Here is a 23727-nt window from a genome sequence, read left to right on the forward strand (position 1 = left end):
GTGTCGTGGAGACTTACAGCGTTAATGTGGGGCGAACGCCCAAGCGGCACCGTGTCTTCCAGTTTGGAATGGAGGGTCGTGAAAGCTGTCCGCTTCAATTGCCCCACATCGGCATTGAATCGTTGCTAGATTGGGGCAAGATATTTCGGACGTCAGCTTCAACGAGCTGGACGCTTCCAAGCAACAAGTTGGCAACGCCTGAGTAGCCGTCCTCGATCACAATGGACGTCATGATGAATATGACGACGGAGGACGTGCGGAGGCTGCGCGGCCAGTTCACTGGCAGCCTGGAGCTGGAGGCGTTCGTGCGTCTCATGAAGAAGAGTCTCCGCGACCGAATCCACTCCGAGCTCGACTTCGTTGTCAGCGTGATCGAGCTTTTCCACACCATCGACGTGAACGGGGACGCCGTGCTGGACTGGGACGAGTTCGCCGGCTACATGATGGATGCGGGCCAGGCCAAAGCCGACTTCTACTTCGAGGGCCGAGGCCGCTCCAACAAGCACTACGTCCCGCTGCCCATGCTCCCACCTGACCCAAAGACCCCCCTACGCCACATCACGTCGCGCGTCCAGCAAATGCGCCTTCTCACCGACCAGAACGCAGTGGCGTACTTCGAGGTGAACTCGGACGTCGTGTACATTTACGGTCTCCAGTTCGACCGGAACGACGGCCCTCGACATCTCTCCACTATGCGTCTGCACACCGCTTTCCAAGAGCATGTGATCATTGATGTGGTCTACGTGCCCACGCGGAAGTCGCTGGTGACCTCTTCAGTGCTCGTGAGGGGTTATCTGAGCATCTGGAACGTGGCAGACTTGTACAATCCGGTGATGACTCATCGTCTTGAATCACTCGCCGCCCAGGAGCACTTGTGCTGGGTGCCTTCACTCAAGAGCATGGCCACGTCTGCCGTGATATTCCCTGGTATTGAGACCGCTTCTAAGCGTGACTGCTATCGCCCCAATGCGGGTGCGGACCAACCGCACACCAAACTCAGCCAGCTCGAGCTCTGGGACTTGTCCGGCAAGATTCGAGCGCCGCCACCGGGGACCATCGCCACAAAAGAGGTCACGGTTGTGCAGGAGCGACTCAAGGGCGTCACAGCAATTGTAGCGTTTCGGTCTATCAACCGCACGTACCTTGCTGTAGGTCGTGAGGACGGCATCCTGACTGTCGTGGATACTGAGACCGGCGAGGAAGTGGGCTCGTTCGATGCTCACGGGAGTGGAGTCAAAGTGTTGGTGTACTCGAACGAAGTGGAGGGTCTTGCTAGTGTCGGCTTCCACTCGTACGCTGACGAGACCTCGCTGCACATTTCGACCTGGAAGAAGACGAGCTCGGCTGGAATGCTGTCCCACGACACCACTCTCAGGCAGCACGAGGCGCCCGTGGAGCTGCTCGCCTTCGTCGACTCCAACCACCAGCTCATCAGCGTTGACCGAACCGAGACGTTCAATGTTTACTCGAGCGTGATGCGAACGCCGACGTCGGAGCCGTGGGAATGTCTCCAGACCTTCCAGTACGTCCCCCCTCCAGCTTCGACTTGGCAACTTCCTCAGACTCTCTGGAGCATGTTTGTCGTGCCTGAAACAGCAGCGAGCGATCCCGTGCTGATCACTGCAGGCACCAAGGTCAAATTCTACGACCACTGCGAAGTCAAACCTCGCGAGGAAGTCTTCTTCGCGTACTACTGTAGCGCCTTGAATGTGGTCGTTGGGGCCACGAGCACCAAGTTGCTGCTTTGGAGGGGGGACACTGGGGCGCTCTGGAAGACGTACGAGTATGCGGCGATTGTCATGTCTACCCAAAGTCCAACCGCGGCGAATTCCCAGCTTGGCAGTACACAAACGGCCGACCCAGAATCGCGTGAGGCGCATGCTCGAGCCATAACCGCAGTGTGTGTCGACGATCGCGAGCGTAAAATCATTGTTGGTGATGACACAGGAAGTATCAAAGTCGTCAACGCCGTGAATGGCAACGTGATGAAAGAGCTGGACCCGCACACTGAATGTGTCGTGAGTGTATCGTACGTGCTGTATGGCAAGCGTGTAATTTCCGTGTCTGCGGACTCCGTCCTGCACATTTGTGACGAGAACAACCCACAGGGTTACTACGTGCCATTCGGAGGGGGGCCCATTCTGTCGGTACTCTTTGCAGCGCTTCGCTTGCTCCCTGAAATTGAGTCCGCGTCGACACTTGCAGCAGCAGAAGAAGACAACCAAGGCTCACCGGGGCGAGCTGCGCAGAGCAATAACTCCAGTAAAGCCAGCGCTGCCAAGTATGTGATCATGAAGAGCACCGGAAACGAGGCACTGAACCTCGTCGCAGTGCTTGTAGCGAATCCTCGTGGAGACAGCTTCATCCAGGTGTGGAATTTCGACATGAGCCACTCGCAGGGCACATGCATCGCTCCACAGTCTTGTGGAGAGATAACCAGCATGAGCTTCTTCGGGTCGACAGCGGACATTGTGGGCGGCACATCGTCTGGACGAGTGTTTTTGTGGTCTCCAGTCCTAGGAACGACGTCGTACAGGTGCGTGATGGAGTTGGCGTCGTCACCTTTTACAACCACGAACGTCGACCGAAGTAACCCCAACGCTGCCATCACACATATCATAACAATTTGCGTTCCGGAGACTGCCCACGCCGACGGCGCTGAAGACGATGGTGGTTCTTCGGAGACAGAGAGAGTGGCAAGCTCGGCTGAAGTGTCAGCTAAGGAGAACTTGGCAATTTTCGAGGGTAGACCAGCGATTAAAGATTGTCTCCGCTTGGAGCACGAGTGCGGTGTACACGTGTACGCGAGTGATGAAGGCGGGTTTGTCTCTCAATGGCACGTTCATCGATCGTGTGAGCATGTATTGACATTTGCCTCACTACCGAGCGGGAGGCCCATGTCAAGGCCGTCGTCTGGAAATGGTCAATCGCGGCGAGGTCATGGGACAGCGTTCCAGCACGAAGAAATGGCCATCGGCTTCGACTCGATTGCTGCCCTGTATCACCACGCCGTGTTGAAAAGTAGTACGAACAGTACTTCCGACAATAATGATGGTGCTCCGACGATTGATGTAGTGCAAGCAACGCGGCATTGGCAGGCACACAGCGGAGCGGTGCTCTCTCTGGAAGTGGCGACGAACCCAATAGCCGTGGTGACGTCGTCGGCGAGCGGGCAGATCAAGCTTTGGGGGGTCAACGGCGAGAGTTACGGTGTCCTCGATCACTTCGCCACCCGACGAGCACCGCTCGATCATCCGTGGACATTTCCGGTCAACATGGCAGCACGCCGGCAGCAGCGTGAGGCGGAGGCGAAGGAATTTTTGCGACGACCGGCAGGGTCCGCGTGGAGGAGCGTCCTCAAGCCTCGCGTGTCGGTCCTGCAGGAGCGGTTGTCACTCACAAAACGTGACTTATCCTTCTCTCACCAACGCCCAAGGTCCCGGAAGGCGAACGCTAGACCGTCCGAAGCTGGGCGTGCCGTGCGTAACTTCATCCTGGCTCAAACGACCTCGGGGGTGGAAACCAAGCGGGCGGCGCCTTCTTCTGCCTTCAAGGCGATCGACCAGGACACTTCGTCACTGCGTAAGCATTGCTGTGCTGTTGTGGCTGCTCATACTTGCTGCTCATGTGTCTTCTTCGACGTCTTGCTTGCTCAGACTCCGTGCTGAAAGAGCTCGAGCAGTTCCAGCTTAGCACAGACGGCACCTCCGAGTGCAATAGTGGTCGAGGCGGCGGTGACAGGCTAGACGCGCGCTCCAAGAAGTACTCCATGGTAACTCTTGCAGACGTCAAGTCGAGCTTGTTTCGTCCTCGCCGAGGTAGCAACTCGGTGCACTGCGATTTGCCATCGAACAACCAACGCAGTAGTCTAAAGCGTTCCGCAAGTACCAGAGCACTACCTGGTGGAGGAACCCGTCTGGATGTCGCCCCAGTGAAGAGCAAGGAGCTCTTCATCACGTCAGCCCCCTCCCCCGCGGTCAATCGTATGGAGCTGATCGAGTACCTCTGGCAGTCTAACCAAGACAAAGAGCTGGTCAATGCCACTAGCAGCAAGTCCACCACAGAGTCGAAGGCCCGGCCTGAAACACGCGAAGGCTCGGACGGCGTGCTTCGGTATCACGTCAAACTAGCGCACACGTGGCAGCAACCGCTCCAAAAACAATGAGACTTAACTTACATTCATTTAGTTTGCATTGCTGTAGCTGTGCTTCTATCGCCTTGCTACGCTCTTGCTTCTGAAGCTTTTTCATTGTCTTGTCTTGCTGGCCAAAAAGTTGCGAACGCTCGTTCGCGTCTGCTGCATCGAAGGAAGAGCTCAATAGGTTCGCGCTGGTTCGGCATTGGTTGGGGCACGACACGGTGCGCAGGGCATCGAGAACGGAGCAGCAGGGTACTTCAACGACCCCAAAAATGCTGACTCCGCGGAAATGAACCACGCAGGACTGGACTGGAACGGACTGCTTGGGTAGAGTAAGTCACAGGGATACAGAGCCGACTTCGGGCTCCCTTCAGCGCATGTGATTCATAACGGCGCGCAGGCCGTACATGAGTCCGGCCTGCTTGCGCGCCTCGGCGACCAGAAGAATGACGTGGCACTTCTCGGACGGGCTGAGCGTGCGGTCGAAGTGCTCGAAGTCTTCCTGACGCACCTTCCAGGGCGTGCACGCCACCTTCTTCAGGAAAATCTTGGTCGGTCGGTTCAGGTACGTGTTGACCTGCCGGTAGTCGTAGTCGTCGTGGCAAATACCGAAGATGCGGTGCACGTAGTACCACACGGCATCGCGGTACGGGCTGGTGTCCACACACTCCTCTTTCTGCGCGCCAAAGTAGTCGTACGTCAGCTTGCTCGTCAGGTTGAACAAGTCCTCCAAGATCTGTCCTGCCTCGCCGGGGAAATACCGCTTCACAAGCGAGAAGCAGTGCTCGTCCCAGCTAAAGTCCTCCGTGTGCAGCACCTCGTACTCCTCGGAGCGGACATCGAAGTCGGCATAGCGGATGACACTGCCACCGCAGAACCGCCACAGCGTGTCTTTCCGTCGGCTAGCAGTGGTGGCGTTAATTCCGTAATCTGCTTCATCGACGACCACCTCGAATCCGTCGTCAGCGTCGTATTCCGCGTCCTCGTCGTCCTCTCCGTCTTCCGGCTCGTCCTGTTCATTGTTGTCTTCCTCCTCTTCGTCCGCAGTGTCGCTGTCCAGTCCGCTGTTCTTCTTAAGCTGCTTCAGCAGCATCTCGTCGTCGCGGTCGATGGTCGACAGGTCCACGCTGCTGCAGCTGCTGGCGTCGGCTCCCTCCTGGTTGTCGACGTCCGCGCTCGCCGACTCGGCGTCCAGCGCGAAGCCAAACTGCCCAAACACGGCGAGATCCACCTCTTCGGCGCAGCCGACGCCCAGCGCGATGCTGGACATGGAGTGGGCCTGACACAGAACAATGATGGCGTGCACGAGCTCCGAGACGGACCACGAGTCGTCCTGGTCCGAGCGCAGCAGCTCCGCCACATGGTCGGCCGTCAGCAGCCACGGGCGGTGCGCGAGCAGCGAGCTGAGCTCGTGCAGCCGGAAGAGCTTGGGCGGCACGTAGTCAAGGCCCTTGATCCACTCGCCGTCGCCGCCGTTGACCACGAAGTTGTACTGCTGCAGGTCGGCGAGGTAGTGACACCGCAGCTCGCTGGCGCCCATGACGGCGATGTAGCTGCGCCACTGCAGCGGCAGCGTGCCGTCGCGCGTCATGGTGGAGGCCAGGCTGCGGTCGAAGAGTTCCAGGTAGCTCGGGTGCCACGCCAGGATCTGCATGAGGTGCGTCACGCGGCCCGTGCGCAGGAAGGTCTCCTGGAACAGCGTGCGCAGCGCGTCGTCGTCCTGGGCGTCCACGCGCGGGACGGTCTCGGCCTCGGCGTCCTCGGGCGCGTCGCCGTTCGCGAAAAAGTACGACACGCGCGTCTGGCGCTCGCGCAGCTCCGCGGCCTCCGGGAATTTCTGCTCCACGACGTCCACGACCTGCGCGAGCGCCTCGCGGATGGCCGGAAAGGGCGCGTCCAGCATCAGGCGCAGCGCCGTCGGGTGGAAGTCCGTGACGAGCGTCGGGTCCTCGCGCGCCAGCAGCTCGCGCAGCTCGTCCGTGATGCGCGCCAGCATCTGCTGCTGCACGTCGGCGTCCGACACGAGCACGCGGCGGAAGAAGACGTCGCGCTTGACGCCCACGCGCCGCGCGGCCTCGGCGAAGCTCAGCGGCTCCTCCATGAGCCACGACTGACTTGAAGTTTGTATGGTGCCGGGCGGTACGACGGTACTTTGGGCGCTGCGGCTGTGCGCTCGAGCCTCAACTTCGGGAATGGACACATTTGGCATGCGGCGGATCGCCAGAGGGAATAAGCCGTGATTTGCGCCAATCGGCGCGCCATATCAGAGCCGTTGGCCAATCATCGCGCGTTGTGCGCCGCCGCAGGCAGAGAGCGGCCGGGGCGCTGCAACTCATTGACACACGGACGCGGGCCCCAATTTAGCGCCGCTGAAGCGGACCCCCACCAGCAGCCGTTGCGCGCCAGCCACGGAAAAATTCCATTGGCCGGAAAAGATCGCACTTGCCCCCACTATGCCCATACTGGGCGCCCCTATCCCATTGATTCGCCGCGCTAAGTACGAACGTGACGCGGCACGACACGTTGCCCTCGGCAACCTCAAGTAGCTACCGCCCGCGCGCGGGGCCGGCCCCATCATTCTGCCGGAGATAACGCGGCGGAGCGGCGGCGTCTTCTTACATCGAGGAAGCAGCAAGGGCCGCCGACGGCTGCGCAGCGCCGCGATGGTGGACGTCGAGCACGCGCAGAAAAGTGGGCGCCGGCGCCGCTCGCCGTGTTCGGGCCGCAAGTTCAACGCGCCAGCGGCATACAGAGCGCAAGTGTTTTCGCCCGCCAAGCGAGCCTTTTCAATAAACAGCGAAACACTTGGCGTGCAAGCGACGGGCCTTTCTGAGACATGAGGCTAGTCTAGACCTCGCATACTCAGGCTCGGCGCGCGCTCCAGGGCGCATCTCCAGGCTCGAACCTCGACGCTGCTTGGTTGATGCCGCGCCGACGCCACAAGAGCAAGATAGGCTGTGTGTCGCCGCACTCGGCGTGTTCTTGCCGCTGGCAATCGCATGGGCCGATGAGTTTGCACCACACCTTCTACGAGCCCGAGCCCGTCTACTTCAAAAGTGGGCTCCCCCTAAAACGAGAGCCAAAAGTCGCACAAAATGGGCTCCCTCATGGTAAGTACGAGATCAAGGAGCCCTGGTTCGGGCTCCCCATTGGCTCCCCTCCAGGGCTCCCCAAATTTAGCTTCAAATCTATGACGGGCTCTTCATAGTAATATCTGATTGGCCAATTTTACCTAGACTTAAGGCGAGCAACTTCGCGTGATCGATGCGCCACGCTAGAAGATCGAGCTCAAAGATCGCCACACTAGAAGATCTCGCGCCGCTCATATGTGTACAGCCGCTCCGAGGCCACCCCAGCGTCGCCGATAGTCCTTCCTTCCCCTCAAGGAGAAGCCCTCTTTCCTATGTCTTTTCATGTTAGAACCTGGAGATACTTCACTGACGGCCAATCATCAGCGAGATATTTAACACAGGTGAGGGGGAGCCCTTAACGAGGGCTCACAGTTCTGGAGGGCTCCTTTCACTTAACCTATTGAACTCAAGAGCCCAGGAGCCCGAGCTCGCGACTTTTTGGGTTCACCCAAGAGCCGAGGAGCCCGGCTCTCCCCAGGGCTCGTAGAAGGTGTGGTTTGCACGAACCTTCGACGAGCGCAAATCTTAGGCCGCCGGGCGGTCGAAGCAGCGCCGAGCTGCTGCGCTGCATGGACCAGCTTGAAGCAGGCGATCAGCTCGATCACGCCGCTCGGCTTTCAATCGGCTCGATGGGGTGTACAGTGTATGGCCCAAACTATGGGCCCCACCCAATCGTCTCAATCCGATGAGCTGCTGCGCGGCTGGCTGGTTGCACTGCAGGCGTCGAGCAAAAACAAGCAGGCCGGGCGTAAGCGCGGCGAAAACGTGGACAGGATGTCCGTTGTCGTTCGGCTTCGACGCTACGCTTCCGTCCGTTGCGGCCCTCACACTCTTGCTCTCGCTTCTCGGCGAGCGTCAATGCGCGCTCCGTTTCTTATCTTCCAGCAGCAACGCACGACACGCCGTATCCGATGGGTCGGACACAGCTCGTCGTCGCAATGCGGCGCTGACGAACCATGAAGCCGGACTGCGCAAGTCGACGACAATAACGCCGCAGCTTCAATGTCGAGCTCCAGCTTGCCGCGGCATGGCGACGCTTCCTGCTGGTCAGCAGTGCCGAAATACCGAGCGAAGTTTGCGCTTGACCGGTCACTAATCAGAAGCCAGTCACTCGCGCGGGGATTGCGGCCCATCCTCCTCGAGATGGCTACACTTCAGTTCTGGATCGCGTCGCTTCACTTATTGCGCGCTGCCAGCAGCAATTACACGAGTCCGCCATGGTATCCTAGGGCCTCTCAATGGCAATGAAGCACGCACATGTCTGATGCTGTTTGGTGTACCGCTGTGACTGGTTGCAGGGTCCCAAGAAGAAAGCCAAGGCCCCAAAAAAGACCAAGGAAGAGCTCGAGGAGGAGCGACGGCTCCAGGAAGAAGAGGAGGCGCGACTGCGGGCCGAGGAAGAGAAGCGCATCGAAGAGGCCCGGCTCAAGCGCGAACAAGAAGCGGCTCGACGGCGCGAGGAGAACGCCAAGAACCGCGCTGCCGAGCTGGAGCGACTGGCACTCGAGCACGAAGAGGCCAAGCAGGATCTGGAGGCCAAGGCGGTGCGACTCGCCGAGCTCTTGCGAGCACAGAAGGAAGCCAAGGACTGGGACAACTACCTGGCCTGTCAACCACGACCCGATGCGCAGGTGGAGGGAGATATGAACTCGTTCTTGAACTCGTGGCAGCTGGACACGGCTACGCTGGAGCTGGAGCTGCCTGCCGTTACTGCAGTGTGCGAGAGCGCCACGGAGGTCATGGAGGATCTGACGTTCGTAGCTGCCAACGCGTGCGCGACCAATGACGGCCCACTTCGAGCACAGTGCGTGCGCTTCATCGCTCGCTTGCAAGAGCTCGTTGTCGAGAAGGTGGATCTCACGACGGCGCACGTACTGCAATTCGCCGACGAGTACGCGGACTTGTCACCATCCGTCCCAGCACCGACCAGCAGCTCTAACAATGTAAATGCAACGCGTGGCGAGGTGAAGCTGGCGAGTGCATCCCCGAACACAGGCTGGGTGCAACTTGGGCTGTGGGTAAACCTGCTAGCCAAAGGATCTTCACGTAACAAGCGCGTGGAGTTCTCGGAGCTCGGTGTGAGCATAGATCTCCCGAAGGCTGTCATCACGCAGTCATTGGCGTTGCGCGTGACGCGTTGGCCGTTTGACGCGTTTTCCTCTTTGTCGGAAGGCACCGATGTCGCGCTGGGTGGGGTCTTCTCGCTCGAGTTACTGGCAGTACCGTCGCCTCCGAAGCGAGCTCGAGGGTGGATCATGAGGGAAGTGCCCGACGCGCGCGAGCAATTGAAGCGCCTGCATTATCCTTTGGATGGTATGGTGCTCTCTGCTGCACTACCTATCAAGGCCAGCCTAACATTGCCCAAGGATGTTCTCTTTGCGCCGACCACCGCTGTGAACGCGTCTAGTGCTGAGATGCCTCGCATCGGTTGGTGGGACGCGACCCGCATGCGCTGGGAAGAGGAAGGCGTGACTGACGTTGTGTTCCAAGAAGACACGAACTCGGTCAACTTCAGCACACTGCGGCTTACTCACTTGGCGCTACTTGTTCGACGTGACCGCAACTACCACAAGCGCTCGTGGCGCTTGTGTATGGATACCAGTCCGCGAGCTGGACCAACTATTGCCGACGACCTTCACGGTGGATCGACAGACAATGAGCTCCGAGATATGCGCGCGCGGTTGACGCTAAGCACAGCAATTTTTCCCCGTGTGCAGTTCGAGATCACGCCGTACGGAGCGAGACTTGTAGAGCCTGCTCTTTCGCAGCTCGAGGCGCTGAGTAAGGAAGCGCTGCCTCCAGGGGAACTTCTCACACGACTTGCGCGTGCCGGAATCGATCTGTGCCCTCCGCTGGATCTGGAGCATGAGGATAACGGTGAGGGAAACCATGAGAGCGATGAAAGGCAACGCTTGGGCTTCGTTCCGAAGATGAAAATGCTCGAAGACCGCGTCATCGATGAAATCGCGAGCATCGTGGCGGGTTTTGAGGTCACTGACGGCAACGGCAACGCTGAGTGGGGTCGCACGAACGGTGCAGCAACTAGTCGGTGGCCGAGTGCGATCAGCAATAGCAAGCAGATTGTCTTCTCGGTCAAGGAGATGTCTTGGCCCTACATGACGGACGACCATGACAGTACTCAGCAACAGGCGGGTGAAGACGAAGGAGTGCACCTTGCCACCAGCGCTGCAAGCGTTCTCATTCTAGCCGAGGTCGATGAAGAGGCTAGTGGCGGGTGCGTCAAGTTCAGGCTAGATCGCAAGGGCGAGAGAGACGAAGACACTTTGAAGTTGGCTATGACTCCACGCGATGCTGGCAATGAGGCGACAGACGGCGAACCAAAGGAAGAGGAGGATATCTACGACACACACGTGCATCTCCGTCGAGCGCTGGATGAAATTTCGTCTCCGGATGCCCGCGATCGCATGGACAACTCACATGTTCTCTTCGAGCTCACGTTGCAGAAGATGTTACGTCTGCTTCGGCTGCTCAGCTACTCGCAGCCACCTCCGCTGCGTGGCCACGGCGGTGTCAAGCAAGGAAAGACAGGAGATGACGGGGAAGGCGCGGCATCAGCATCATCTCCTACGACAAGCGCTGCTGAGGCGACGGCGGAGCCAGACAGCAAGACACAAGAAGAACCTCACGATGCGGCGGTACCCGACAGCTCGACCCAACAAGGAGGCGAAGCTAGCGCAGTTCCGACTGAGCCCAACTAAACCGTAGCGGAACGATGCTGAGCACATGGAATACTTTTTTCATATTGGTATATTGATATTTACGATTGCGCGGGTTTGAAGTATCCACGGTTTGCAGTTTAGGCAAAACGCGACGGGATGCCGAGGTGCGCGACGAATTCCGTGTATCCCCCGATGTACTTGCCGTCCAGGAAGATCTGTGGCACGGTTTTGACGGGCTTGCCAACAATTTGCTGTAGTGACTGGATAGACACCTCGGTGGGCACGCTTACCTCGTCGAATTCCCACTCGCGCTCGCGCATGACGTCCTTGGCAGCCAAACAGTACTTGCACGTAGGCTTGGTGAACACCGTGATGCCCTTCGCTCTCTTGGTGAGCTCCAGCAGCTTCTGGTCGTTCTCGGACAGCGCCAACGGGTCGTCGAACTTGAGGTCCTCGAGCTTCATGTCGTGCATGTCCAGGTGCAGTCCGCACTCCTGCTGCTTGCCGTTGAAGCGTCCAGCACGGTCGTTGCCCTTGTCCGCTTCAGTCACGGGGCGACTGGAGTGAGCATCGCCCACACTCTCATAGCCCTGCGCCTTGAGCGGGTGGTACTCGAGCTGGTTGACGGCCATGTACTGGTCGACCTCGTGCTTGCTCCAATTGAGGATGGGGCAGATCTTGAGGCGGCCTTCGTACACGTTGACGTGCTTCATGTGCTGGCGGTGCTGGGTCTGGTCCGCGCGGACGCCCACGAGCAGAGCCGCTGCGTCCAGCTCCTTGAGCGCGCGCTGCATGGGCTCCACCTTGCGCATGAACCCGTACTGGCGGTGCGCCTCGGGCGTCTCCAGCTCGTACAGCTTGCCGTAGAGCGCTTCCATGCGCGCCGGCGTGATCGGCGACTGGTACACGCGCACGTCCAGGTCCAGCGCCTTGGTCAGGCGCGCTGCAAACTGGTACGTTTCCTTGGGCAGGTAGCCCGTGTCCACCCACACCACGGTGATGCTCCTGCTCACGCTGCGCGTCAGGTGCAACATGACGGCGGACTGGATGCCGAAGCTCGAGCTCAGCACCGTGCGCGCGCCGAACGTGTCGAAGGTCCACTCCACGATCTCGGTCGCGCTCTTTCCCTCCAGCTGCGCGTTCAGTGCCTCGGCGTAGGCCTCCAGCGAGGCGAACTGGGACTCGTCGAAGACCGGGGCGGCCATGGCGTGCGTCCGGTGATGCAGATTGCGGAATGAACTGGCGAAATGAAGCGCAAACGAAAGGGCGTGTCGGTCACTGTCTCAAGGTGACTCACCGCTTTATACTGTCGTAGATGCGCTGTTCAGTATCCGCGCTGCGATTGGCCGATTGCGACCAATAGTGTTTCGGAATAGTGACAGCGCAGAGTTCCGGATCGCTAATAAGGGGGTCTCGTGATAGTGACATCGTTTACGTTTTGCTCGAAAAAGTGACGTGACACTCTTCTGACATGCAAGATGAGCCCAAGGCGGACGGCGGCGGCGGCGGCGGCGAGGCGGCCTCCGTGTTCCAGCTCTACCAGCCAGGCCTGGCGTCCGACCACGTGATGCAGCTGTGCTATCTGAGGCGGCGTGCTCCGCAGCGGCTACGGCTCGAGCGCGCGCGCATCGAAGACGAGTTCGTGCTGCCACGGCCGGAGCTCCAGATCGCGAGCCTGCTGCCGCCGGCAGTTGACCTCCCACTTGAGCAGCTCGTTAAGAAGCCCTCGCCATCATATAAGGCCAATAGTAACAGCTCCGGTGCTAGTGACAGTGCTGTACCTGCAACGGCATCGGACCAAGTGGAGGAGAGCGCGAAGAAACATTTCTTGCAGCCCCAAGCCGCTGCAGTTGAAGTCGTGCGGCAGTGGAGGACGCTGAGCGAGGCGGACTGGCTCCAGCTCTACAAAAGTCTGCAGCGACCAAAGCTGCAGCCGGCGCAAGATGACGAGATGACGGGGCTGGCCGCCGTCGCCCTGCCGAGCGTTGCTGACGTCTGCTGGCTGCTGGAGCAGTGCCCGAGCGACGCCTTTGTCGGCTTCGTATGGGACCATCTGCTGATCGCTCTCTTGCAGCAGTGCGTGGGCTCCGATCCGTCAGCGTGCCAGCGACTTCTGACTCTACTGGTCGACCACCCGTTGTTTGCCTCCCTCAGCCCAAAGGATTTCCGCGCCAAGGTGCGCTCTCGCAACCTGCGGCAGGTCGACGACAGCTTCGGCGCCCAGGCTGAGCTCGCGCTCGTTGCTCTCTATCGAAGACAAAGAGATACCGGTAACCAGGTTGCGACAGGTTTCCCTGACCATCACTCTCGCTCAACAAGTTGAAGTTTCCGCATCCAATTTCCCCGCCACTCTGCCTCATTCCGCAATTTTCCTCGCTGGGCGCGCCCCCGAAGGCTACAGCAGTCTGAAACAACGACACAGGGCGGCATGGATCGCTTTGGGCTTAGAACGAGAGGCGGTGCGCTCGGCAGAGCGAGCACATCAGCCACTGCACCCCCAGCCAAAGGCAAATTCAAGCTGCGAGCAGCGAAGGAGCCGTTGCCACTGCTGACAAGTGCGTGGGTCTAACATACTGTTGCGCTTCGTTGAATTCCTTACGTTGGTTTCGTTATGCTCTCGTGCACTGCAGAGAAAGACTCTAGTCGCGAGACGAAGCCCAAGCCCACGTTCCTCAAGTCGGCAGGGGCTGGCGCTTCCGCGGATAAAACGAGTAAGGACGAACTCGGCTACTTGCTTGTGCTTCGGTTGAATTGCGGTATCGATGTTTAGACTGGTCGCTGTGTGTCTTGTAGATAACTCCAAGCCCAGCATCTTTTCCTCCAACAGCTTCGCTCGCCCTCCGCCAGCGAAAGACTCGTTGAAAATGCGCACAGGAGGGTTCAGCTTCACAAAGTTCCAGCCAAAGACTGGGGAGACGAAGAAAGTGGCAGGGGATGCGTCGGGGAAAGCGGCACCAACACTAGCTGCCGCGAAGCCATTTCTTCGCAAGTTTTCCGTCACTGGACTGAACAAGAAGAGCACCAAGTCAGCAAGTGACGACGGACCAAGAGCTGGCAAGGGATCGCTCTTCAAGCCACAAGTGAAAGGGCCACTTCCGATTACCCTTCGAGCGGACACAAAGTCTTCCGCCGCGAAAAAGCGAAAGACAGCGGAGTCAGTCGCTCACGAGGACAAGAAGAACGCATTCCCTTGCAAAAGTGTACGCACCGAAGGTATCGGCGGGTTTGCACTCAAGAGCTCAGCACGCAAGCAACCTCCAAACTGTGACGTGGCATGCGAAAAGGCACACCGGGGCGGTATCCGACGTTTTCCATTTGCTTCCAAGCCAGGCGTGGTGGCTAACGATGGAGCTGTATTGAAGAGACGAGGGCTGGTGCCGCATCCGTCAGAGACTGGCCCCGTGATCAAGCGAAGCAAGCGTGGTCCTGCTCAAGATGGTACGTGTTGCACGGTTTAGAATCAAAATGAGTCGCTCTAATGTTTGCTTGTCGTGAAAGCAGTGCGCCAGCCTGGAAAAATGGCGAACAAAGTTGCTGAAGATAGGATTGAGTCAGGGTACGTAACTGCCTCCAGCCCACCGATGTGCTTAAAGGCTGACGAGCAGTCTGGTGTTTGACGCTGAAATAGGAATTCGCCAGCAGATATCACGAGCACCAACGGTGACTCGTGTGTACCTCCCCTTAAACCAGCAGCTACTGCACCGGAACGGGAAACGCGACAGAGTGTTGCTGGTGCAAGTGAGAGTGTGGGGCCTACTGTTTTGCCTCCTCCATCTCCTGACTGCACTGAGGAATGGTACGCCTCTTGTATCTGTGAACCTCGAACATGCCGGTATAGTAACACGTGAGTTTGCTTAGCAGCCTTAGCGAGATCGAGGAAGAGCTTGCGCTAAAGCTCGTGTGCACACTGGTGAGCATTTGTATTGCTGCGTGGCAACAATTTTGTTTCGCTAATGATACTGTTTAGGACGATGACAAAGAGGACGAATTTCTTTCGAGAGCAGCCGCTATTCGAAATTTCACGGATCGAGTGGGGCTCGAACAAAAGCAAATTCGCAATCGGCTACTCGATGCTCACGGTAAGGTGTTTACAGCAACTTTGTTACTGATATAGAGAGCCTAACGAGTGTGTGTGCACATGCAGCTGATGTTAGCGAGAGCCTTCTCGATGCACTCACAGACCTCATGGCGGAAGAAGGAGGTATCGGCATCGACAAGCTCGTCTTTGACATGAACCTCGACATCGATATCGATGATGCTTTCCTACGCGAGCCTGAGCTCCAGGTCCTTCAGTGAGGACGGATCACCGGCAATAACCGTTCAGCAACGAATGCATTCATTTTAGTTTCACAAGCTCCGAATTAGTGTGGCCTTTTCAAATTCCTGAAGTGCACCACTACAGATCACAACGAACAAACACACAATACCATTAGCCAGCAGCACACGGAGATGCAGCAAATCGAACATTCGTACCTTCTTGAATTCTTCGAAGCTGAGCTTGTTGTCACCGTTTAGGTCGGCCTCCTTGAAGCACTGTTCTGCTGTGGCGCGAGCAAGCTCTTCCGGTGAGACGCCCATCTTGGTCTTCGTGCTGTCCGTCGTCTCGTACATCACTTTGAAGATTGACGTCATGTAGCTGATCATCTCTTCTTGTGTGATGTACCCGTCTCCATTGATATCATAGAGCTGGAAGGCAGCGCGCACCTTGTCGTCCATGCTCGACCCGGAGAGCACCGACAGACCACTCGCAAGCTCGCCGAAGTCGACTGTGTTGCTGTTGTCTGTGTCAAAGACGCGGAAAAGCCGGCGAATCATCACGTCAGCCTCTTGTCGCTCTTCCGGCGAATCGTGCCCACCAGCCAGCCGAATGATCTGGTCGAAACACTTCTTGAAGGCCGCGAAGGTGAGCTCACCGGAGGGCGCAGCCTCGGCGAATATCTCGAGCACATCGTTGACTTCGTATGTGTCGAGCTTCAGCAGCTGCCGCACGTGCTCCATGTTAGAGCTGTTCATATTTAGAGCTGAGGCTGAGTTTGGCGAGAGCAGCGCGTCGCCATTGGACCCCGTCATGCCGTAGATCTTGTCGGACGGGAAGCTCACAGGAGCAGTGCTGGCGTTGGTGTTGGGGCCCTTCCCAGCACCCCACATTGTTTTCCTTGGCGACTCGGGGGCGGGCGCAGGAGATCCACTGTGCTGGCTGCCTCCTTTGCTGCTTTGTTGGTGAACAGAACCACCACTGCGACTCTCACTCACATTTCCATTCACTCCTTGTCGTCCATTTTGAGCTAGGATGGTGGTGCCCACGCCAGCTGCAGGCGCCTCAAACCCCGCCGACTTGGAGTACCAAATCACAAACGCGTCGAAGCTCAGTTTTCCATCCTCGTTGAGGTCAGCCTCCAAGAAACACTGTTCAGCGGTAATTGTAGCCAGCTCTTCTGGTTGCACGCCCAGCTTCTCGTCTGTGCCGGGGCTGGTCTCATACAGTACTTTAAAGACACTTGCCAGATATCGCACCATCTCATCCAGTGATATAAACCCGTCTTGGTTAAGGTCGTAGAGCGAAAACGCTGCTCGCACCTTTTCCTCGCGAGAACCGCCGCAGAGAACTGACAGTCCACTGCACAGCTCGCAGAAATCAACAGTCCCGTTGTGGTCCTCGTCGAAAATCACGAATAACCGGTTCAGGATAAGGCGGAGTCGAGTCAAGTTGGCTTCGTCGTTCTTGTACTGCTCGTCCACCAGCTGCTCGAAGCACTCTTCAAATGCCTCGCGTGATAAAGTTCCATCCTCAGAGCAGCGGTTTGCGAAGATCTCGAACACTTCATCGGCCGTGTACTTCTCCAAATTTGTCATCTGCTTCACCACATCAAGACTCACCCAGTCGGGAATTCGCTGCTGCTGTTTCCCCTGTTGCCGCTGCGACCGTTCTTGCTGTTGCTGCTCCTCAGGTTCCCCAAGCACCGCCGGCATCGGTAAATCACCCACCTTCTTAGGCTGCATATACCACTCGCTGAATTCCGAAAAGGAAAGTCTGCCGTCCTTGTCCAGGTCGGCTTCAACAAAAGCCTGTTCCGCGGTAATTTCGCCCAGTTCCTCCGGTGTCACGCCCATTCGCGCTTCACTATCAGGATTCACTTCGAAAAGTACTTTGAAGACCGACGTCAAGTAGAGGCGCATTTCGCCCAGAGAAATGTAGCCGTCGTGGTTCACGTCGTACAAGTTGAATGCAGCGCGCACCTTGTCTGTCTGACTTCCACCGCAAAGTACGGACAGCCCGCTAGCGAGCTCGTTGAAGTCAACCAGCCCGTTATTATCCTTGTCGAACAGTTCAAAGATCCGGTCCACTAGCATTTGGAGTCGGTCTTCTGCTTGCTCAGTCGCAGATTCGACTTGGAAGTGCCCAAACGCTTGCCGAAAGGTTTCTTTGTCCATGGTGCCGTCCGCGGATGTGAACTTAGCAAACGTGTTCAGCACCTGCTGAGCCGAGAAGGAACCCAAGTTGGTTAGGCGGCGCACCTCGCGCAGCGATAACCACTCTGGAATGTTGTTCTGAATGAGTCGCTCCATGTTAGCGGCGCTAGACCGAGTGTACCACTTGCGGAACTCAGGGAAGCTCAAACGACCGTCATTGTCCAGGTCAGCTTCAGCGAATGCTTGCTCAGCTGTACGCACACCAAGCTCCTCTGGAGACTCCTGATCGATTTGCGGTAGTGCGGAGGGAGATGCCTCCTTCAGCACTCTGAAAACCGACGTCAGGTACCGCGTCATCTCCTCCATTGAGATGTAGCCGTCAGCATTGTAGTCATACAACGCGAAAGCGGCGCGAATCTTTTCTTCGGACGACCCACCACAGAACACAGACAACCCGCTCGAGATTTCACTAAAGTCAACCATGCCGTTCTTGTCAACGTCGAAAAGCTCGAAAAGACGGTTGAGGATCGGGTTGATTCGCTGGTACTCCTCTGACTTGATACCTTGGTTTGTCGAAATGATCTTCCGGAAGCAGTTATCGAACGCCTCCCGCGACACATAGCCTTGCTCGTCGGCGCACTCTGCTAGGGTTTCGAAGACTTCCATGGGTGAGAATGCTTGCAGGTTTGTCAGTCGCCGAGCTTCTGCTAGGCTGAACAACTGCTCCCCATTCTTGGCAACCTCGCCAATTCCACCCGGTTGCTGATACCAGTGCTGGAACTCTTTCAGTGTCAACTGCCCATCGTGGTCTTGGTCAGCCTCTGCAAATGCTTGCTGCGCGGTGACCTCTCCCAGCTCTTCAGGAGTCACACCTAGCGACTGAGTGTCGGGTGACACTTGGAAAAGCACACGGAATACTGATGTTAAGTAGCGAGTCATCTCATCCAGCGAGATAAAGCCATCGCCATTAAAGTCGAACAGCGAAAACGCCGCCTCCACCTTCTGGTCCTTCGTGCCGCCGCATAGCACAGACAAACCACTGGCCAACTCTCCAAAGTCCACAGCGCCACTGTTATCTCTGTCGAAAAGATCGAAGAGTCCATCAATGACTTCTTGCAGCTTCTTTTGCGTTTCAGGACTGGTTGCTCTGGCCCCCTTTGCCTTTTGACCAGCGATCACTTTACGAAAGCTTTCGTTGAAAGCATCCCGTGACAAGAGCCCATTTTCATCCGCTTCACCAGCAAAAATCTCGAAGACCTCCTCCGGCTCGTATTGAGCCAGATTCGTTAATTGTTTGATCTCGTTCAGTGGCATCCAGTGCAGCGAGGAGTCCACGATGGCGTTCTTTGCCACGGCACTGCTGATTCCTGCCTGGGCGGGAGAATTGTACCACGTCAAAAACTCATCGTAGCTCAACTTGCCGTCATGGTTGGAATCAGCTTCCAGAAATGCTTGTTCAGCAGTGACTACTCCCAGCTCCTCAGGCGAGACGCCCGTTTCCTGCCGCATTTCAGGCTGCACTTCGTACAAGACCCTGAAGATGGACGTCAGGTAGCGCTTCATCTCGTCGAGTGAAATGAATCCGTCGGCGTTGAAATCATACAAACGGAATGCTGCCTTCACCTTCGCATCTCGCGCACCCTTGCATAGCACGGATAGCCCACTAGCGAGCTCGCTGAAGTCGATCTGGCCGTTGCCGTCGCGGTCAAAGACGTCGTAGAGACGATCTGCCACCATCTTCGCTCGCAATTTTTCGATTTGAGTGCGCGGGTGCGCCATCTCAATGATCTCGAAGAAGCACTTGTCGAATGATTCTCGGTTAAGCATGCCGTCCTCATCGGCATGCTCCGCAAAGCGCTCGAAAACCTCCACCACATCCAGGTTGCCTAAGTTGGTCAGTTGCCGGACCTCATTCATGTCCAGAGGGGCCACAATGTCGTTGAAGGATGCCTGCTCTGGCCTCGAGTACCATTTCTGAAACTCGTCGAAAGTCAGCTTCCCATCATGGTTGACGTCCGCGACCTCGAAAATCTCGCTTGCTGTAGCTGCAGCCAGAGTCTCTGCTGAAATACCCAATTGCTGCTGGCGCGTCGGGTCGAGTGCATAAAGCAGCTTGAACACCGATCCAAGGTAGTGAGTCATTTCGTCCTCTGATATGACACCGTCACCATTTGTATCGTACACCTTGAATGCAGCGAGAACCTTCTCGTCCCGAGTCGAAGCACCGCAGAGAATGGAGAGTCCACTGATCAGCTCGTTAAAGTCGACTATACCCTTCTGTTCGGTGTCAAATGCGGTGAACAACCGATCAAGCACTTCATGCACGCGAGCATCATCATCCACAGATAGTGACGGCGTAATTTTGCTGCATATATGCTTGTAGAAGCATTCGTCAAAAATACATCGCGAGATCCGTTTACCGCCACCAGTAGCCCTGGAAAAGAGCTCGGACACCGCATCCAGGGACATTCCTTCGAGACCTGACAGTTTCTTAGCAACTTCAACCGGAATTACCCCCGTGCTATTGGCATCGCTAGATCCCGAGGAAGTAGAGGCGGCTGGGGCGCTTGGAACAGAGTGCCTGCTACCGTTCGAAGTTTGAGCTTGCAAGCGCTGAGCATGCGGATTTTGCTGCTCAAACCAAACTCGAAACTCGTCGAAACTCAACTGGCCGTCACGGTTGTGGTCGAAGGCGCGGAAGCATTCTCTTGTCGTGGTTTTCGCTAGCTGTTCCGGCGTCATCCTTGTTTTGGCGGGTAGCTCCGGAGAGGCCTTAAACATCACCTTGAAGACAGAAGTCAGGTACGACGTCATCTCCTCCGGGGAAATATAGCCGTCATGGTTGACGTCGTAAAGGGTAAACATCGATTTAGCCTTGTCAGCCCGACTACCTCCGCAAAGAATTGAAAGTCCTGCGCCGAGCTCCTGCACGTCCACAACTCCATTTCTGTTGGCGTCAAACAACTCGAAAAGCTCCTTCAATAGCTGCTGCGTCTTCATCTGCGTGTCACGGCTGATGCGTCCATCTTTTGCTAGAAGCTTGTTGAAGCAACGAAAGAACACTGGCTGCGATACGTTGCCCTCACGATCTGCGGAAGCTTGAAAGAACTCGAAAATGTCGTTCACGTCGTACGAGCTGAGGTTAGTCAGCTCCTTCATCTCACTGAGTACCCCCTTTGAAGACAGCGAAGATACTCGCGGGGATGAAGGCGTGCCATTTATCGATGAGGACGTACCAACTGCGGGCTGTTGCGGTGGCTGCGCAGGCATCTGAGGCGCATTTTGAGTGCTGTACCATTTCGTAAACTCCTCGAAACTGAGGCGGTCGTCCTGGTTCGTATCCGCTAGCGTGAACGCATCTGTCGTGGTAATGCGAGCAAGCTCTTCCGGCGAAATACCGTGGAGGTGCTGCATCGTAGCTGGAGAGGTCATGAACACAATCCGGTACACTGACGCCAGGTACGTTTCCATTTCGTCGCGCGAGATAAACCCGTCTTGGTTGATATCAAACAGAGTAAACGCGGATTTGACTTTCTCCTGCTGCGACCCGCTGCATAGCACCGATATACCACTGGATAACTCGCAGAAGTCAACGAAGCCGTCGTGATCCGTGTCGAATCCGTCGAACACATTTTCCATGATTTGCTGAAGCTGATTCTTTTCCTCAACACTCAGTTCGTGATTGGTATTAGCAGCATGCTCTTCAACGAGCTCATCGACAATAGAAAAGAATGCTTCCCGTGACAGGACGCCGTCTTCGTTCACTTTCGCCGCGATGATTTCGAATACATCGCTTGGAGCGCGGTCCCGCAGACCTGTGAGGGATGCGACGAAATTTGTTGTTCCAAAGCCCTGAGTGTTGTTCGGCTGTCGCTGAACACCCGCTCGTGGATCTGTCGTGGGCTGCTGGTAATGCCGTCCAGTGACCCAGTACCACGCCCGGAACTCTTCCAGCGAGAGCTTTCCATTGCGGTTCACGTCCGCCTCCTGGAAAGCTTGCATCGTCGTGTAATGAGCGAGAGCCTTTGCGTCGATTCCAATTGATCGCCGTGTTGCCGGCGTCGTCTCATACATGACGTTGAAGACGGACGCCAGATACGTTTCCATCTCCTGCTGTGTGATGTACCCATCACCGTCCGTGTCGAAAAGCGAAAAGGCCGCCATCACCTTGTCCTCATTTGCGCCGCCGCACAGCACCGACAGCCCACTGCTCAGCTCCATGAAGTCCACGGAGTCACTTTCGTCTTCGTCGAACGCGTCGAACAGCCGATCGAGGAACTTTGCAATCTCACGGGTGGGTTCCCGGTTCAACCTCTCTAGAATGGCATAGAAACATCGCTTGAATTCGGCGCGGGTGAGCACTTCTTTCTTGCCCCCGTTACTGGTCGATGAGGAAGCGCTGAAGATGGAGAAAAGATCAGACGCACTCAGCGCTGACAGACCTGTTACTTCGCGCAAGGTGGCCAAGTCCAGGCCCTCTGATGGCTGCCCGCCATTCACGTGACCGTTGCCCCCTGCACTGCTACCGCGCGTCGCCGCAACGAGCTGCGTGGGCCCCGGCTTCGAGTACCATTCTCGGAACGCGTCGTACGACAAGTTGCCCTCCCTGTTGAGTTTGGACTCGGCGAAGCACTGACCCGCCGTCACGATGCCCAGCTCCGTCGGGTTTACCCTACAACAATGAAATGAAAACACAATTAACAGTCAGTTAGCCACCTCATCTTGCCACACAATTCTGTGTCCCCAGCTCCACAGACAAGCCACATACTGGTTCTGCTGGAAGAGCTCCGGCGAGGACTCGCCGATGACGAGGAAGACCGCCGTGAGGTACTTGGTCATCTCTTCCTTCGAGATGAAGCCGTCTCCGTCCATGTCGTAGAGCTCGAACGTGAGCTGGATCTTCTCGTCCCGCTCGCCGCTCGCGAAGACCGAGACGCCGCCCAGGAAGTCCGCCACGTCCACGATGTCCTTGCGCGCGCTGCGCCGCTCGAAGATGTTGAAGAGCCGCGTGAACATCTTGCGCGCCTGCGGGTCGTAGCGGCCCGACTGCGACAGGATCTTCTCGAGGCAGCGGTTGAACGTGATGCGGTCCAGCGCGCCCGTCGGACAGGCCTGCACGAACACGTTGACCAGCTGCGGCAGCTCGAAGTCCGTGAGGTCCATCTCCAGGGCCTCGGCCTCGTGCTCCTTCTCTTCCTCTTCTTCCTTCTCCTCCTCCTTCTCCTGCTCCGCCCAGAAGGCGCCAGCGTCCTCGTCCTCTTCGTTCGCGTCGGAGGTCGTGGCCCCCGCCTGGTACTCGCGTCTGTCGGGCGTCGAGCGCGCGCGTGCTGCCGCGCGCTTGCGGCCGCTGCGGTGTCTGTGCCGGCTCTTCCTGGCGGCGGCGGAGGACGCGGAGACGTCGACGTCGTCCGCGCCGTCCAGCACGAGGTGGTAGGGCGCGTGCTCGAACAGCTCCGGCGAGCGGCAGAGCAGCGACAGCGGGTAGAAGACGCCCGTGGAGGCGTGGCGCAGCGCCACGGGCGTCGCTGGGTTGCCTGTCCGCTGGAAGCCCGAGGCGACGCACCGCAGCAGCTCCGGCAGCGGCAGACCCGCGTACAGCAGCAGCTCGCGCGCCTCGTCGCCCAGCAGCAGCGTGACGGCGCTCACACGCACGCGCTGCGTCATCGTTGACCTGACTGACTGTCCTCCTCCTGCCTGCCTGAAGCTCCTGCTCGGTGGGGATTCCGCACTCGTCGGGCGCCTACTTCACTTTCGACTTGGCTTTTGGGAGGGGAGATCCAAAAGCACGTCTCTGCGCGGGCTCGCCTAGGTACGAATGAAGGCGGCACTGATTGCGACGCTCACGGTACTTTTGAATTTGTATTATATTATGTTGAAGGAAAAGAAAGCAGGGTAGGAAGGTTTCCCCGATGGAGCTCTCCTACAGCGGAGAGTACGCATATTGTGTCGGGAGACCACGGCGTGCAGCGCGCTCGACGCCTATTGCGCGGGCTTCTCTTCTCGAACGTTCTCCAGCTTTTTGGGGTTTGCTGGGCGTTGAATTTTCCGGCAGATAATACATGTTGTTGCTGCAGCTGTACGAGCACAGAAGACTATCCAAGATTGCCACCAACGTCGTGCGTACGCACGGTAATGTTCGAGGCTTGCTTTGCCTGCATGCATGCAGGTGTGGCCAGCTGGAGAAACTTTCAACGACTTCAACTTGTCGCGGTTGCTGTAGTGTATGCAAGCATGCCTATACATCCAGCTCACACCAACTACAGTGGCGGGAAGCTAATAACAACAATGCAGATTACAGTGAGATCTGCAAATCGACAATGTAGTTTGAACGAGCGGTCCCGAAGATCCAAAAGACGTGGCTCTCGCT

At 57.3% G+C, this 23727-nt stretch overlaps 6 protein-coding genes across 6 annotated transcripts; 3 read left to right on the plus strand and 3 right to left on the minus strand.

Moving 5' to 3' along the window:
* Positions 1-221: 221 nt before the first annotated feature.
* PHYSODRAFT_478226 (hypothetical protein) lies at positions 222-4165 on the plus strand (the record flags this gene model as incomplete). The annotated part of the gene is made up of 6 exons (XM_009522182.1): positions 222-1796; positions 1836-2143; positions 2273-3033; positions 3082-3582; positions 3657-3875; positions 4065-4165. The coding sequence occupies 6 exons, from the start codon at positions 222-224 to the stop codon at positions 4163-4165; spliced, it is 3465 nt and encodes a 1154-aa protein (XP_009520477.1).
* A 343-nt stretch (positions 4166-4508) lies between these two features.
* On the minus strand, positions 4509-6239 carry PHYSODRAFT_485223 (hypothetical protein; the record flags this gene model as incomplete). The annotated part of the gene is made up of 3 exons (XM_009522183.1): positions 4509-5564; positions 5619-5825; positions 5871-6239. The coding sequence occupies 3 exons, from the start codon at positions 6237-6239 to the stop codon at positions 4509-4511; spliced, it is 1632 nt and encodes a 543-aa protein (XP_009520478.1).
* Positions 6240-8912: 2673 nt separating this feature from the next.
* Positions 8913-10988, plus strand: PHYSODRAFT_311802 (hypothetical protein; the record flags this gene model as incomplete). The annotated part of the gene is made up of 3 exons (XM_009522184.1): positions 8913-9870; positions 9937-10508; positions 10620-10988. 3 exons carry the CDS (start codon positions 8913-8915, stop codon positions 10986-10988), a joined length of 1899 nt encoding a protein of 632 aa, XP_009520479.1.
* A 98-nt stretch (positions 10989-11086) lies between these two features.
* On the minus strand, positions 11087-12154 carry PHYSODRAFT_326255 (hypothetical protein; the record flags this gene model as incomplete). Its single annotated transcript, XM_009522185.1, has 1 exon — positions 11087-12154. The coding sequence occupies one exon, from the start codon at positions 12152-12154 to the stop codon at positions 11087-11089; it is 1068 nt and encodes a 355-aa protein (XP_009520480.1).
* On the plus strand, positions 12153-14418 carry PHYSODRAFT_311804 (hypothetical protein; the record flags this gene model as incomplete). Its single annotated transcript, XM_009522186.1, has 3 exons — positions 12153-12159; positions 12428-13219; positions 14408-14418. 3 exons carry the CDS (start codon positions 12153-12155, stop codon positions 14416-14418), a joined length of 810 nt encoding a protein of 269 aa, XP_009520481.1.
* A 906-nt stretch (positions 14419-15324) lies between these two features.
* Positions 15325-23024, minus strand: PHYSODRAFT_479256 (hypothetical protein; the record flags this gene model as incomplete). The annotated part of the gene is made up of 6 exons (XM_009522187.1): positions 15325-15345; positions 15423-19858; positions 19949-21845; positions 21903-22016; positions 22125-22697; positions 22785-23024. 6 exons carry the CDS (start codon positions 23022-23024, stop codon positions 15325-15327), a joined length of 7281 nt encoding a protein of 2426 aa, XP_009520482.1.
* Between the last annotated feature and the right edge of the window lie 703 nt (positions 23025-23727).

Source organism: Phytophthora sojae, assembly GCF_000149755.1.
Source record: "Phytophthora sojae unplaced genomic scaffold PHYSOscaffold_2, whole genome shotgun sequence".
NCBI lineage: Eukaryota > Oomycota > Peronosporomycetes > Peronosporales > Peronosporaceae > Phytophthora > Phytophthora sojae.